Genomic DNA, 15,615 nt, shown 5'->3' with positions numbered 1-15,615 from the left:
TTTTTCTACAGACAATTTAAATTCGAAAATACTCAGTGGCCTCGCGCACATGCTTTTGGAGAATGTATCTCCTTTTATTTTTGTCTTGCTTATAAAAAATTTCAATCTAGACGCTTGTAGAACCAATCGTGGATGAAGGAGGAAAATAGTTCTGTAACTTTTAGCCAAGAAAGGAGCCTTGTTCATAAATACTAATAATTTATCAAGTTGTTTTATTATGACAAAACTGAGAATTAAGTGCTTCTTGTTGCATTCGGTAAGTTTATATACAATGTGCAATTTGTTTAATTAATGCGTTATTTGATTGATTTCAAAAAGAAATAACTTGTACAAAGTCACATTTATCTGCAGTGCATCAGTAAATATGATTTAACTTTGGGCATATCTCTTAGATCAAACGCATGTTGGTTATAGTTAATGAGACATGTACCTTCAATTACTTAGAAAAGTCAGACATAAAGACTTTCAAAACAGAAAAAAAACAATTGTGTGATTTATAACACTCCTTGAAGAAATGTATGTGCCAGTAAGTACAAAAGTCTACCAGGTCAGGACGGAATAATTTACAGTCCGAATGAATGTTCAGGTAAATGTTTTATTTCAGATTTATAGCCATGCAATTTATTACCAACAAATTGTAATGAGATTTCTTTTACATAAAAGACACAAAAACTTGTCAAATCAATACTCATTGGCAAGTTGATGCTGTGACTGCGCGTGCGGTTGTGATTTCTTGTGATGTTGTGACTGCTAGTGCTGTTATGACTGCTCGTGCTGTTGTGACTGCTAGTAGTGTTGTGACTGCTCGTGCTGTTGTAACTGTGCGTGCTGTTGTGACTGCTCGTGCTGCTGTGACTGCTCGTGCTGCTGTGACTGCTTTTGTTGTCATGACTGCTCGTGCTGTTGTGACTGCTCGTGCTATTGTGACTGCTCGTGCTGTTGTGATTGCTCGTGCTGTTGTGATTGCTCGTGCTGTTGTGACTGTGCGTGGTGTTGTGACTGCTCGTGCTGATTTGATTGCGCGTGTTTTTGTGACTGTGTGTGCTGTTGTTAATGCTCGTGTTGTTGTGATTGCTCGTGCTGTTATGACTGTGCGTGGTGTTGTGACTGCTCGTGCTGATTTGACTGCGCGTGCTTTTGTGACTGTGTGTGCTGTTGTTAATGCTCGTGTTGTTGAGACTGTTCGTGCTGTTGTCACTGATTATGCTGTTGTGTATAATACAATAATATGTAGAAATAATGAAAAACATGTGACTTTTTTTTAATATCAAAATACGTAAGACAAACATTTCAATATTTGCATTTTAATGAAAACGTGTACCTCTGAACTGTAAAAACAGTTCCATATGGACACAATTTCATGATTCTTTTGATTTTAAAAATAAATGAACTTTTAAACTCGAATTAAACCAGTATTGCAGCAGAAACATATTCGAAAGTATTAGTTTGACAAAAAATTGAAATTGGAATTTTGTTATTTGATTTGAAAATATGTTTTGTTTTCTAATTCTAAATCAATTCTGCATTGTTCTTGTTTGTCCAGAATACATTTGCCGAAAGTTCAGATTAAAATGAGAAAAAGATAGCTTTGGAAACATGATTTGTTTATTAATTGTTATTGGCTTTGAACTAGCCTTTAGTAACTCTTAGATCGTTATTTTGTTTCTTTTCTTATTTTTTAAGCTGTTTTGTGCTTTTTGACAATCTTATGAGTCAAGTCATTTCCAACGGAGTTTTACAGTCTGCACATATGTTCTATAGGTTTAAGAGGGAGGAGTTATACGCCAACACATATGTTATACCCACCGCAATTACAGATGTGCTGGTCCCTAATCAGAAGCCTGTAATACAGCAGTTGCCGTTGGTTGCTATGTGATATATTTGGTTTTCGTTTTTTGGTTGTTTTATTATAAATCATGCTGTAGTATTTTATATTTTTATTTTCTTGTTGTTTGTTTTTTTTTGTTTTTTTTAATGTTACAATTTTTGTTATATCGGGGTCCTTTATTGCTGAATATACGATATGGACTTTGCTCATTGTTTAAGACCATACGATGACTTAAAGTTGCTAAAATCCATATCGTTTTGGACTTTGTTGGACAGTTGTTCCATTGGCGATTATACCATTTATACTTAATTCATATATATTTTTTGTCATAATCTACGGACAGTACTTCGAAAAGGATATACAGTAAAATCTTCAAAATTATATTGAAATTTAGATAAACTGGTATTTATTAATTAAATTTTAAGAATCAGAGGAGGTTAATTGAATAAATGGTCCGAGAACACAATTATTTCGTAGTGCATTTCTTTTAGAACATAAATGAAAATAAAAAAAATCCCACCTGCGCTTTCTCAAAGAAACTTTTACAGTGTGTTGTACTACTTTTGGGACAAATTATATCAAAATTATAGAAAACTTCATCGGCTCTAACTCAAAATATGGACAATTTTATGTTTAGGGCGTCTTGAAATCTTTTGACAGCTTCCGAAGTGCTAATTTTCAACCTTTTTCAGCTGGACCAAATCACTACTTTCCTTTAAAATTCTGGACCCAAATTTTTTTACAGTGTAATTTCGCCCCCCTACTTGCAATTTGAGGCATTAAACATGGAGAAATAAATTTGGAAGGGGTATAAAAATTAATGGCAAATAACCCACTGTCAACACTAGGGACTATATTTGTGAACAACGAAAATCAAGGGACGACAATTGTGAACAACGAAAATCAAGGCACGACAATTGTGAACAACGAAAATCAAGGGACGACAATTGTGGTCTCGGACCAAATAAATACATATTATAATGCAATAAATTTTGCTTAAATTTTATCAGATATTAAATTAACAAGTGAGAACGAAACATCTGAGATCTACAGAGAAGATGGAACGAAAATTGATTTAATGAGATCAAAAACTCTTGAGTAGAGGGTGATAAAAATCATGACCTTACCACAAGAATCATGTGCTTTGTAAGATTTAGACACTTTGTCTAGTGGTCACTGATGTAACTATAAGACTATACTTTTGATCATATTAAAAAAAAAGTATATATATTTTAAATGATACAAAGAACTCGGGCTTTAGGATTTATTATTTTAAGTTATCTTATCTGTTATTTAAACTACTTTGAAAACTTAAGGTTTTTAGTATGAAAATAAATGTGGTATGATTGACAATGAGACAACTATCCATCAGGGTTCAAATGAAGTGAATGTACGGCCTTCAACAATGAGAAAAATCCTTACCGTATAGTCGGTTTTTAAAGGGCCCGACATGGGAAATATGAAGCAATTACATTGAGAAAACTAACAACTTAATTTATAACAAAACAATTTGAAAAAGAAAGTATGACATAAATGAACCAATGACAACCACTGAGCTACATGTTCCTTGCTTAGGATAGGAACATACAGAATGTGGCGGGGTAGTCTATCTTGTTGGCTATCATGACATTGCTATGGGGAAACATCAACTAAAAAGGATGAAGGCACATTTATTTTCTTCTTTTTTTTCTATAATAAATTACATGTTCTTTGTTTTCAATTGTATAGATGTCAGGTTGGCTATTTCTGGTGACTCTCTCATTGCTTGCATTGAACACAGTTGCCTGGATACAGGAAAGTTTAGACAGATCGAATGATTTTGAGGAATGTTACGGAGTACATGCATCAAATATAAGTGGAAAACAACATTTGGCAGGCAATTCATTCGAGAAAAGATGCACAGATTTATTAATTCCTTTCGACTCATCTCGTGAACGTATAGGCAATTTTACCGCAAAAGAGATCAATTATATTCAGAGTATATTTAGGAAAATAAACAGCGAAAATTATAAAATTCAACGAAACCGAGTCCGAAGGCAAGTTCCTCTTGTACCAAACAATCCAAATAATGTTTGGAGGTATAGACAGGAAGTAAGAACCAATAATGGATATCATTTCAATTTATATGCAACCAGAGTCAGGGAATTGAAAGCGGTAAGTATATATTTGATATGTGAAGCGGAATTGGACAATTGAATTTCTTAAACGCAGAGAGATGTAGAGTTGAAAAGGCTTAGTCTTTATTCCCGTATACACAGCTACTTTTGCATAGGTACTATTTCTGTACCACAAATATGTAGTATTGGAAATCTACTTTTAAAAATTAGGACTATGTTGTTACTTTAAAATTATTTTAATATTTAGGTACCTGTATTATACAGTACTACAGGTTTTTGGTTACACCGTTACAATTTCTGCATTTTTGCATTTTTTCTATTTCAAATCTTTCAAAGTTATAGTTTCCAAACATGGAATATTGTTGGTATTAATTCTGTACCAAAATTTTAGGTACAACCAGGTACTGTAAAGTACAGGTACCTAAATATTACAATAATTTTAAAGTAAACAATTAGCACAAAATATTAAAAGTAAATTTCTAGTACTACACATTTTAGGTACAGAAATAGTACCTTTGCAAAAGTAGCTGTGTCCTTCCAAAAAAAATATATATGCTGTTTATAGGGATTATTTATATACTACCACCTTACGGAACTGGTTTCAATTTACTTTTTTAATATATCCCAAAATAATTCGAAAATCAAAAAAAAAAATGGAATATGAGTTTTGTTCATTGTCGAATGCGTACAGTGCCCTAAAGTAATTTTGTTGTTAACATCATTGTTTTGTGGGTTGTTTTGGCCATTGGTGAATAGGTATCTGATATACATATGTGATAATACAACACATACTTATTTTTATAAATTTACTAAAACTATCTACGGAAGCGTATTAGGGACATGGAAAAAATAAAATTGGCAGTGAACTTTTTTTTCAAAGTCGAAATTTTGACTTTTCAAATCTCGAAATTTTGACTTTAACTTGAAATTTTGACTTTTCAAATCCCGAAATTTTGACATAAACTTGAAATTTTGACTTTCAAAAATCTTGAAATTTCGACTTTTTGAAAAGTCGAAATATTGACTTTTTTGAAACTCGAAATTTTGACTTATGAAAAGTCGATATTTTAACTTTAAACTCGAAATTTCTACTTTTTTAAACTCAAAATTTCGACTTTTATAAAACTCAAAATTTCGACTTATTTTAAACTCGAAATTTCAACTTATTTTAAATTCAAAATTTCAACTTTTTTAAAACTCGAAATTTTGACTTATTTTAAACTCGAAATTTCACCTTTTTTTAAATTCAAAATTTCGACTTTTTGTAAACTCAAAATTTCGACTTTTTTAAAACTCGAAATTTTGACTTATTTTAAACTCGAAATTTCAACTTATTTTAAACTCAAAATTTCGATTTTTTTTTACAATCGAAATTTCGACTTTGACCTCTTTTAAAACTTTGATGTTAGTATTCAAACACAGTTATTACAATTTTAGAAGGAGTAGACATGGACGCAAATTATTAAAGCGTCATCAACACATTTTGGCAATTTATATTTTGAAATAGGTTTTGTTCCATGTTTTAGTTCCCACGACACAGTCATAGAATCGTCATATCTGAGAACATATAGCATCGCAGTTTCAAAGGCCTGTTTGGTTTCCCAATAGCAAGTTACTGACTTTGCCTTGTTTAAACAATGGTAAATCAAGTAGCAAAAAATGCCATGCATATTCAGAACGACAACTGAGCAGCTCGGTTTTCTAGTTTTGGAATTTTGAAATACATAAATGGTTCTTTTTTCTGGAATATTGATTAAACTCTACAAGTTGACATTCTTATGACACAACTATTAACCCTTGTCTTTATATATCAGACTGTTGAATAAAAATAAGTCGTAACATGGGTGTATCGGAATAACGGGGTTGTCTTGATACACATATCTGAAGTCCAGACTTGAACGTGAAACATATTTTATTTATTCTTCGGCAAGAACAAGATTTTCTATCTAGAATAACCTCTTTAAAATGGTTTAGTTTATTAAAATGTGCTTATTAAGTTGATGATGTATATGGCTCTCCGCTTGCTGATATAAATGACTGTGAATGTGGAAATCGCAAACGTATAAATACTTAGGAAAATTCGAAATTTTGAGTTTAAAACAAGTCGAAATTTTGAGTTTAAAACAAGTCGAAATTTTGAGTTAAAAAGAAGTCGAAATTTCGAGTTTAGAAAAAAACGAAATTTCCAGTTTTAAAAAAGGTCGAAATTTTGAGTTTAAGTCGAAATTTCGACTTTTTATAAAGGCAACATTTCGAATTCTAAAAAAGTCAAAATTTCGACTCTTTGAAAAGTCGAAATTTCAAGATTTTAGAAAGTCAAAATTTCAAGATAAGAAAAGTTAAAATTTCGAGTTAAAGTCGAAATTTTAAGATTTGAAATGTCAAAATTTCTACTTTGAAAAAAAAGTTCACTACTACTTTTATTTTTTCTATGTCCCTAATACGCTTCCGTAACTATCATATTTATTATTTTTATAAATCCCAGACTTGTCACTCAAGAGTTAAGGGTAATCTCACCTCACCTCACATATCATCTTCATGCCGATCGGCATTTAAGGCCCTGACTTAGGGGTCATCTATTGCTAAATATTCGAAAAGTTCCCCCAAAAATTACCCACTGTTCAGTTTTGTAAAAACTTGGGTATTATGTTCCTTTATGTATAATAATTTACTTAAAATAAAAATAAAAAGTAAAACGATACTGTGGCAATATTGTATCGTTCACAATACCAAGGGGACATGCGATACTCATAAGTTGACAATATCGAGCATGTTTCTTGGTTCAAGTTTTTTTCTTTTTGTCTTATTTCTTTGGGAGAGGGAGATAAGATAAGATAAATAATAGTTTATTAAAGTGTCACATATTGATCTACATTAAAATACATAAAAACGTTAACATCATAAAAAAAAGGATCAATACCCAGCCTATAAAGACTTACGAGACACTGTATATACAAATAAAAGCTATAACAGTTATACTGAAGGAAAATGTTTTAATAAAAAGGCATAGTCATGCATTACATGATTTAAAACTCATTAAATATGTACACACAATTATAAAATATCTATTCATGAATGCTTCAAAATAATAATATAGAACTTACTAATAAAAATCAACAATAAATACAAAAGAAGTATAATTACAGTTTAGTTCGCTTAAAAACGCCACTTGGGTAAAAGTTTTAAAAAAAATCAGTAAGAATTCAGTTGTAGTTCAGTAAAAATTTTAGTAAAATTTACAGTAAAAATTTAACGATTAGTTCAAAATAAATTCGTTTGGTAAAGATTTACAAAGTAAAAATACAAAAAAGGAAATTTAAATCATTTAAAGCATTTCTTTGGGAGAGGGAGTAAATGGTTTTACAAAAAAAGTTATTCTAATTAATTTTTATTCGTCACATAAATAGTTTTAAAAAGAGCAAAGTGTAAATTTACATTTCTTTCACTTTATCACTTGAGGTAATGTGTAAGAAAAGATTGACATGTAAAATGAAATCAAGTTTAAATAATCTTTTTGTTTTCGATATTCCAATATTAATCATTTATAACAGGAGATCAAGGATGATTTATATTTTACAAACATATTGTATTTGCGTTGTTTTTTCAAATCTTAAAATAGATTCTGCAATGGTACATTTTAATTTTTTGCAATGATTTCAATTATTTGCCATGAGTGCTTCTTATGCCAATTGGTTTGAACAGCATATATTTGGTGTTTATATTTGTGTGTTAGACATTCGACATAAACATACAGACACACTTGCGTTCTGACTTCAAATGTTTAAATATAAATTTATTTTCACTTTAACAGTATTCTATTCCCTTTCAGACAGGTCAATATGATATTATAGCCAATATCAACCGAGTGTCAGTATCAAAGGCTTACGTCGGCATCAATTTCCTTCCATGGCATAGACTTATACTGCTCGTGTAAGTAAACTAAAATAAACTTTTGAAAAAATATATGGAACCAACGTTAGATTTTTTTTATTCCAAATGAAACCATAAATGAACTTTATTCATTTGAAATGTTTCACACATTGTTATTTATTATTTTTCCTTGATCTAACCAAAAACAAAGTTACATGAGATTGCTTTTTTTTGCTTTTTCATTAGTTTGTAGGAGATTGTTACAGTAGCATTTTGTGTTCCTACGAGCGTATTTCCCAAACAAAATGTAAACGTGGAACGACATTATTTATAACTATATTAAGCTATGCTCGAACAGCTCAATTTCGATGGCCTTCAGTATAGTTTTTTTTAATCCGTTTGTTGTGGATAGGTGTCACATTGATAATCATACTACTTCTCCATACAGGTGGATAGGTGTCACATTGATAACCATACTACTTCTCCATACAGGTGGATAGGTGTCACATTGATAACCATACTACTTCTCCATACAGGTGGATAGGTGTCACATTGATAACCATACCACTTCTCCATACAGGTAACCATACTACTTCTCCATACAGGTGGATAGGTGTCACATTGATAACCATACTACTTCTCCATACAGGTGGATAGGTGTCACATTGATAACCATACTACTTCTCCATACAGGTGGATAGGTGTCACATTGATAACCATACTACTTCTCCATACGGGTGGATAGGTGTCACATTGATAACCATACTACTTCTCCATACAGGTGGATAGGTGTCACATTGATAACCATACTACTTCTCCATACAGGTGGATAGGTGTCACATTGATAACCATACTACTTCTCCATACAGGTGGATAGGTGTCACATTGATAACCATACTACTTCTCCATACAGATGGATAGGTGTCACATTGATAACCATACTACTTCTCCATACAGGTGGATAGGTGTCACATTGATAACCATACTACTTCTCCATACAGGTGGATAGGTGTCACATTGATAACCATACTACTTCTCCATACAGGTGATAACCATACTACTTCTCCATACAGATGGATAGGTGTCACATTGATAATCATACTACTTCTTCATAGTTTAGATGTATTTAACATTTATGGGTTTTATTTATTCTGTCGAAGTTCATCAAAAAAAGTACCACAAAAACTTATTTTTTTTAAATATATCATACTTATAATGATAATTGAAAATAGAAATATCTATTTGTTGCGATTGTAATTTTATATATCTGTAAATGTTTGTTTTCTTCAGATTAGAAACTGCTCTTGGTGTTCCTATTCCATACTATGATTCATCCTTAGACCATGAGATGGAAGATCCGACCAATTCTTGTGTGTGGGAACCAAGATATTTTGGAGAGGGCATTGGTCCCGTACTTCAAGGGAGGTTTGCCAACTTTATAACTCCCGCAGGACCACTGTTCAGAAAGATTAACGCCGGTGGTGTTCTCATATCTAGGCCAATGATTATTAGGCATGTGTGGTCACAGAGATACCTAACCGAAATATCAACACCAACTGCAAGATACAAATCTAACTTAGAAGGTCAAAGCAATAATGTCCATTACTGGATTAACGGTATTATATCAAACTTGGCGTTAAGTGCTTACGATCCAATCTTCTTTTGCCATTATGCCTTTATCGATTATATATGGGATATTTTTAGAACAGTTCAAAGTTCAAAAGGAATAAACTCGGAAACAGATACTGGGAAAAAGTATCCACCAGGTCAGAACCCAAGCGATTCGTCCGATTTAAATGGTCTTCTAAACTCCGAAGGGTACAGTTTTAAGACGTCCAATTTGGTATCATATCGTCGTTGGGCTCAGTGTCCTTCATGTGATGTTTCCGACGATGTCTATTGTGATAAAGTCAGATGGGTCTGTGTTTCTCGACAAAAGCCTATTCCATCTGCAATTCCACAACAAATTGCAATCCACCAAACCGACAGACTAGCAAGTATATCCGCATTAAAGGATGGCAAATTCGGACCACCGTTTACGCCATTTGCTAACGATTCTCGAACAAGGGGAGATGCTGTGCAAGCCTCGCAAATGGAGAAGGATATGGTTAAGAAAAATCAGAAATTTAGAGTGTCTTAATTATGACCATCTGACCTTAAGTTTAATAGGAGATGGGCTTATGTTTGTCTTTGAAGAACAAAATTTTCATTTTTATTAACAAACCTTATTAAAGTAACTGTCAATGTATTCATCTTGAATTGTTTTATCGATAACAATAAAATCATAATCTGTTCAAATCCAAAGTGTTGATTCGGGTGAAGTTATGATTTCAAACCTTGACTTCCTGTACCCGTCTGAACACGTGCAAAAGAGGAACATTTGTATGGCTCCGAGGAATGTATAGATATACAGCTACATCCCATCAAAATGGAGAATTTGATTTCGATGCCTCGAGTAGGGCCACTTCCTTTCTTTCTAGAAGTATAAAAACCCTTTGATTAACTCTTGGAGGGAATTGTTTCAACTGGTTGCAGGCAAACACATCTGTCCATATCCAACATACCGTCATCTTCCAGTTATGGTCTTAAATCATGACACACTGTGTTAAACATACTTATTGAATTAATTGTTAACTTGTTCTCGTCCTAAATATTAATGAAATATCGACACTGAACGTTTATGTTCAACAACCAATCTCTCATTTTCAGCTTATTTCACTGTCATATTATGAACAAACAAGTTTATTACCGACATTATAATGACCGAAAATAAAGATAAGACGTTCCAAAAAAAAACTATTACATACATGTATATGTTTAATATTACATTCATGTATATATAAAAAAATCTAATGCTGCAAAATAAGGATTGATTATTAACATAAAATTCCATCAAATACATACTTCAAATGAAAAGAATGTGAGTTGTATAGATAAAAGTAAAACAAAATACCGAACCCCAAGGCTGATCCAATAAAGGATGTTCATAAAAACTGAAATTTTGATATTAAGTAAATTACATTGTAAACATTGAATGTAATTTGATAAGACCGCAATTACTTGTATAATAACCAAACAGGTTTATTACCCTTTAAATTGTAAAAAATCAGTATATTTTTTAACAGATAACCCACTATGTAAACATATTTATCTTCAATTTTTTAATCAGCACGTGCAAATCTTTTAAATGGTTATATTCACGAAAAAGCAATCTTTCTACATTAAAGTACACGAAAACTTAGATATGGAAAATAAGTACATTTAAGGAAGTAGTAGCATGCTAAGGACCATGAGGAAAGCTTCGAAATTTGATGGCTTGAAAGATCTATAGATAGATTGTGAATATGCATCACCATGATTGATTTTTCTATATCATATGCAGCATAGATTAACATTTTTTTGTATGTAAGTTTCACAAGCTTTTAATGCAATTATCATGATAAAGGATGACAATATCACTGCCTTTATTTGGATGTATTTTTCTCATAACAAGGTTTTACAAACCGTTTCTTTAAAATATATTTTTTTTCTTATTTTTAATCAGTATCGTTACCGGTATGGTCTTACCGTTGACTTTTGTCGATTTTTCATAAGAGAAGTGACCTTTCTATGTAGTGTCATCGGTTTTGCCACTCTGATTTGGATCAGATACTTAAAAATGTGCCGGAGTTCACTTATTTTTTTAAGAGATTTCATCCCTTCGTTTTTTCTTGAGGAGTTCAATCATAACATGGAAAAGTGAATATAAAAAAGAAGATGTGGTATGATTGCCGATGAGACAACTCTACACAAGAGACCAAAATAACACAGAAATTAACAACTATAGGTCACCGTACGGCAATGAGCAAAGCCCTTACCGCATAGTCAGCTATAAAAGGCCCCGAAATGACAATGTAAAACAATTCAAACGAAAAAACTAACGGCCTTATTTCATAAAAATAAAATGAACGAAAAACAATTATGTAACACATAAACAAACAACAACCACTGAATTACATGCTCCTTACTTGGGACAGGCACATACATACATAATGTAGCGCGGTACAGTGGTATTACAGTACAACATAAGAATGAAGCATGTAAGAACAATAACACCTATTTGAATTAAAATATTCGACGTCATAGTTTTTATTGCACGAATTTACGTGTTCGAGTAAATCTATTTTTTTTGTTATAATGTATACTAATATTCCATAAAACTGGCTTCACCAAGTGTGTTATATATCATTCTGCTCTACTAAAAATATCGACGTGTTGAATTCTAAAAATCTTCACCAGTCTTTTATTTCGTAAAACAACAAAATTTGGTTAACATGTGCTCTTTTTTTTTAGTAAGGTACATGCATAAAGTTACGAATTGGTCGCTGAAATAAATTTTGCTATAGTCTATTTACAAATTAATCCTTAGAAATCATAGATGTCATGCATATTTATTTTTTTTCAACTCTAGTCGAAAGAAAAATTTTACATAAAAATGCCAGGAAACATCATGGAGCACAAGCGTGCACCCAAAAAAAAGACACCGTTATCTTAGATCTATTTACATTCGTCTTGGGGATTTAGTGATAGTAATTGCGATGGGTACTGATTGTTTCCTTATCGTCTCAGAGTTGTACCTTTACTGATACGAATCGTTGTCTATTGCTTCCCAACGACACACAGGTTGATGGAAATGTTATCACAAACCCTGTAAGTGTTTAAAAGATCTGAATTCTATGAAAAATTCCGTTTTCTATAAATCTAATATATATTTTTATACGTCCGTTCAAAAACCTTTAGGAATTCATAATATTAGAACTAAATTATACTCCATTCCATTGTCAAAACTTTCTTTACTATTTCAAGAAGCCCAAAATACTTCCGTTACTGATTCTCGTTCTGTTTTGTATAGATTAGTTGCAATAAACATGGACATTGCTAACCATACTATTCAAACCCGTATCGACTACATCCAATAGTGAGAAATAAAGGCAACAGTAGTATACCGCTGTTCACAACTCATAAATCCATGGACAAGAAACAAAATCGGGGTAACAAACTAAAACTTAGGGAAACGCATTAAATATAAGAGGAGAACAACGACACAACATTCAAATGTAACACACACAGAAACGGACTAAGAAAACCGTTATTTTTGTAAGGTAGAGTTCGCCAATAAAGGTTTAGATGCTGTAAATATTAGCAATATTTTCCATCAAAAATCTGTACAAAAAACTATACCCGATTACTTCAAAAATAAAGCTACACCTGTTATTTCTTATACTTACACCAGGTCTATTGCATCCAAGATTTTCAACCACAAGAGAGTTTTAGAGGCTTATAACCTCAAAGATACAAAATCCAAGCCTCCGGATTGCTCGTGTGCATCGTCACAATACAATTATAGTCCAGCTGGTCATGTAACTACTGGTGACCTTGGCATCGTTACCAATGAACAACTAAGAGAGTTGTTAGCCAAGGGACAAACATATATAGAATCCCCCGGCCCATCAACTGGAAAAAGAATTTCAAGTTACTGATGGATGCAGTTGAGGACTATGCAATAAAATGGGTAAAGAGCGAACCAGACGAACCGGAACTGGACACTTTGTCTGAATGGATCAAAGCTATTCGATCATGGATTCAGAGGCGCATACAAAAACTACGATGTTATATGAGTACAAGAATTACTAACCCTTTCAAGAATCCGGATGTTGTGGATGCTTTATCCTCTTTGCATATACAAATACAAATATGTCGTTGTTCCAGCAGATAAAGCCTCCAATAATATTGTCTCCATAAGTAAAAAACATTATTTGCAATGTTTCACAACAGAGCTTGGAATAAATCAAATTACTGGTAATCCTACATATTCTTTAACATCATTTACCAAGGACAAACATTTTACAAAATCATAAATCTGTCCTTCTTTCTTTTGGTATCAACATCAAATAAAACGAAGAAAACTTACCTTCATTATACTGGATACCTAAATTACACAAAACTCCATATAAAGAACGATACATAGCTGGGTCTTCAAAATGTTCGACGAAACATCTGTCTAAAGTACTGACTACTATTCTTTCTACAGTTAAAGATGGGCTTCAAAAATATTGTGATGAGATATATTCTACCAGTGGTTTTAACCAGATGTGGATTCTCAAAAATTCGAAAGATCTACTGCTTAATTTTCGATCACAATCTTTGCAATTTTGCAGCAACATAAAAACGTTTGATTTGTCTACGCTATATACTACTATTCCCCATGCTCAGTTGAAGATCGACTTCACCATCTCATAAAACAGAGCTTTTTCTATAAAAATGGGAATCATAGATACAAATTTCTTGTTATGGGTTACCATAATTCATATTTTGTGAAGAATCACACTGAATCTTCCAGAAAATATACTGAAGATGATATTATCAAAATGTTGGACTTTTTGATCAACAATATATTTGTTGAGATGGAGGATTTATATTTCAACAGACAGTCGGTATTCCAATGGGTACTAATTGTACACCCCTGCTGGCGATTTGTTTGTGTACTCGTATGAAGCAGAATTCATTCAGAAAATTCTAAAATACAAAAAGAAAAAGAACCTTGCGAATATCTTTAATTTTACTTTCCGATATATTGATGATGTTCTATCATTGAATAACCCATATTTCAGCCAATACTTACATCTCATATATCCCGGTGAACTTGAAATTAAGGATACTACTAGAAGGACTGCTTCATACCTTGATCTTTTCCTCAATATTGACGCAGATGGACGACTTCACACGAAAATCTATGATAAAAAGGACGATTTCAACTTCCCAATTATCAATTTCCCATTTCTCAGCAGTAACATACCCTCTGCTCCTTCGTATGATGTTTACATATCACAATTGATACGTTATTCTCGTGCTTGTTCACACTATACGGACTTCATATACAGGAGTGTGCTCCTTACGCAGAAACTGCTCCAACAAAGTTATGAGGAGGACAGATTAAAATTGACACTCCGTAAATTTTATGGACACCATCACGAATTGGTGGATCCATACGATGTGTCTTTGACCAAACTAGTTAAGGACATTTTTACCCGACGGTAGATTGTGGTTTGTCATTACGTCGTCTAATCTTTTAATTACCAAACGTGACTTATTACCGATTGTGACTGTTTTGCTGAATGTGAATTCGCATTCCTATAAGACGTGTTACGGTACTTATCTATCACAAATTCATGTATTTTGTTTAAATGTTTAATGTTATATTTGTAATTCTCATCGTATTTTGTCAAATGTGTTCACGTCTTTTCTATTATATTCATGTGTTATGGTATAGAACATTAATCACCGCCTTCATTAATTAGATTTCATTTTGTTCAACGTAATCTGTACGATGGTTTACGTTTGAAGTTAGATTCAAAACAAACCGGACATATCATATATTTAATTGATACCTTAGTTTGCTATCAATAAGTATTGAAATGTGCATTGTTATTAAATGTAATATCAGTATCTAGTTCAAATATAATCTTAAGTCAATCCTTATTCTATCTTATTCATTCAAATGTGACGTCATTTTTCATTTTTTGATAATCTGTTTTACAAATTCAAATGTGACGTAATTTTTTTGTCATTTTTTACAATTTCAAATATAACGTCACTTGGCGTGGAGGTTTAAACTTATTCGGATGTGCTGCATTTCTTCGGGTTATGTAGTGTATTTCGGTTGTTTCCTGTAATTAGTTAATACTTCAGTTTTATCATATATCTTTTGTATAGTCATTTTATAAATTTACTGTTTGCAAAAGTATAAATTATTCTAAATAA

At 32.2% G+C, this 15,615-nt stretch overlaps 1 protein-coding gene across 1 annotated transcript; it reads left to right on the top strand.

The window, feature by feature from the left end:
• The first annotated feature begins 485 nt into the window (after positions 1-485).
• Positions 486-9,974, top strand: LOC139480873 (tyrosinase-like protein 1). Its single transcript, XM_071263802.1, has 4 exons — positions 486-586; positions 3,557-3,982; positions 7,775-7,875; positions 9,106-9,974. The coding sequence occupies exons 1-4, from the start codon at positions 575-577 to the stop codon at positions 9,953-9,955; spliced, it is 1,389 nt and encodes a 462-aa protein (XP_071119903.1). The 5' UTR covers positions 486-574; the 3' UTR covers positions 9,956-9,974.
• The last annotated feature ends 5,641 nt before the right edge of the window (positions 9,975-15,615 follow it).

The sequence above is a fragment of the Mytilus edulis genome, chromosome 7 (genome assembly GCF_963676685.1).
Source record: "Mytilus edulis chromosome 7, xbMytEdul2.2, whole genome shotgun sequence".
NCBI lineage: Eukaryota > Metazoa > Mollusca > Bivalvia > Mytilida > Mytilidae > Mytilus > Mytilus edulis.
The sequence above is the reverse complement of the archived record's forward strand: the minus strand, read 5'-3'. Positions and strand labels throughout refer to the sequence as shown.

What these genes read in the sequence shown, in the direction of transcription:
- LOC139480873 (XM_071263802.1), top strand. An exon ending in GAGTCAGGGAATTGAAAGCG is followed by an intron (nt 3,983 to 7,774) that starts GTAAGTATATAT and finishes ATTCCCTTTCAG; the next exon opens with ACAGGTCAATATGATATTAT. An exon ending in CATAGACTTATACTGCTCGT is followed by an intron (nt 7,876 to 9,105) that starts GTAAGTAAACTA and finishes TGTTTTCTTCAG; the next exon opens with ATTAGAAACTGCTCTTGGTG.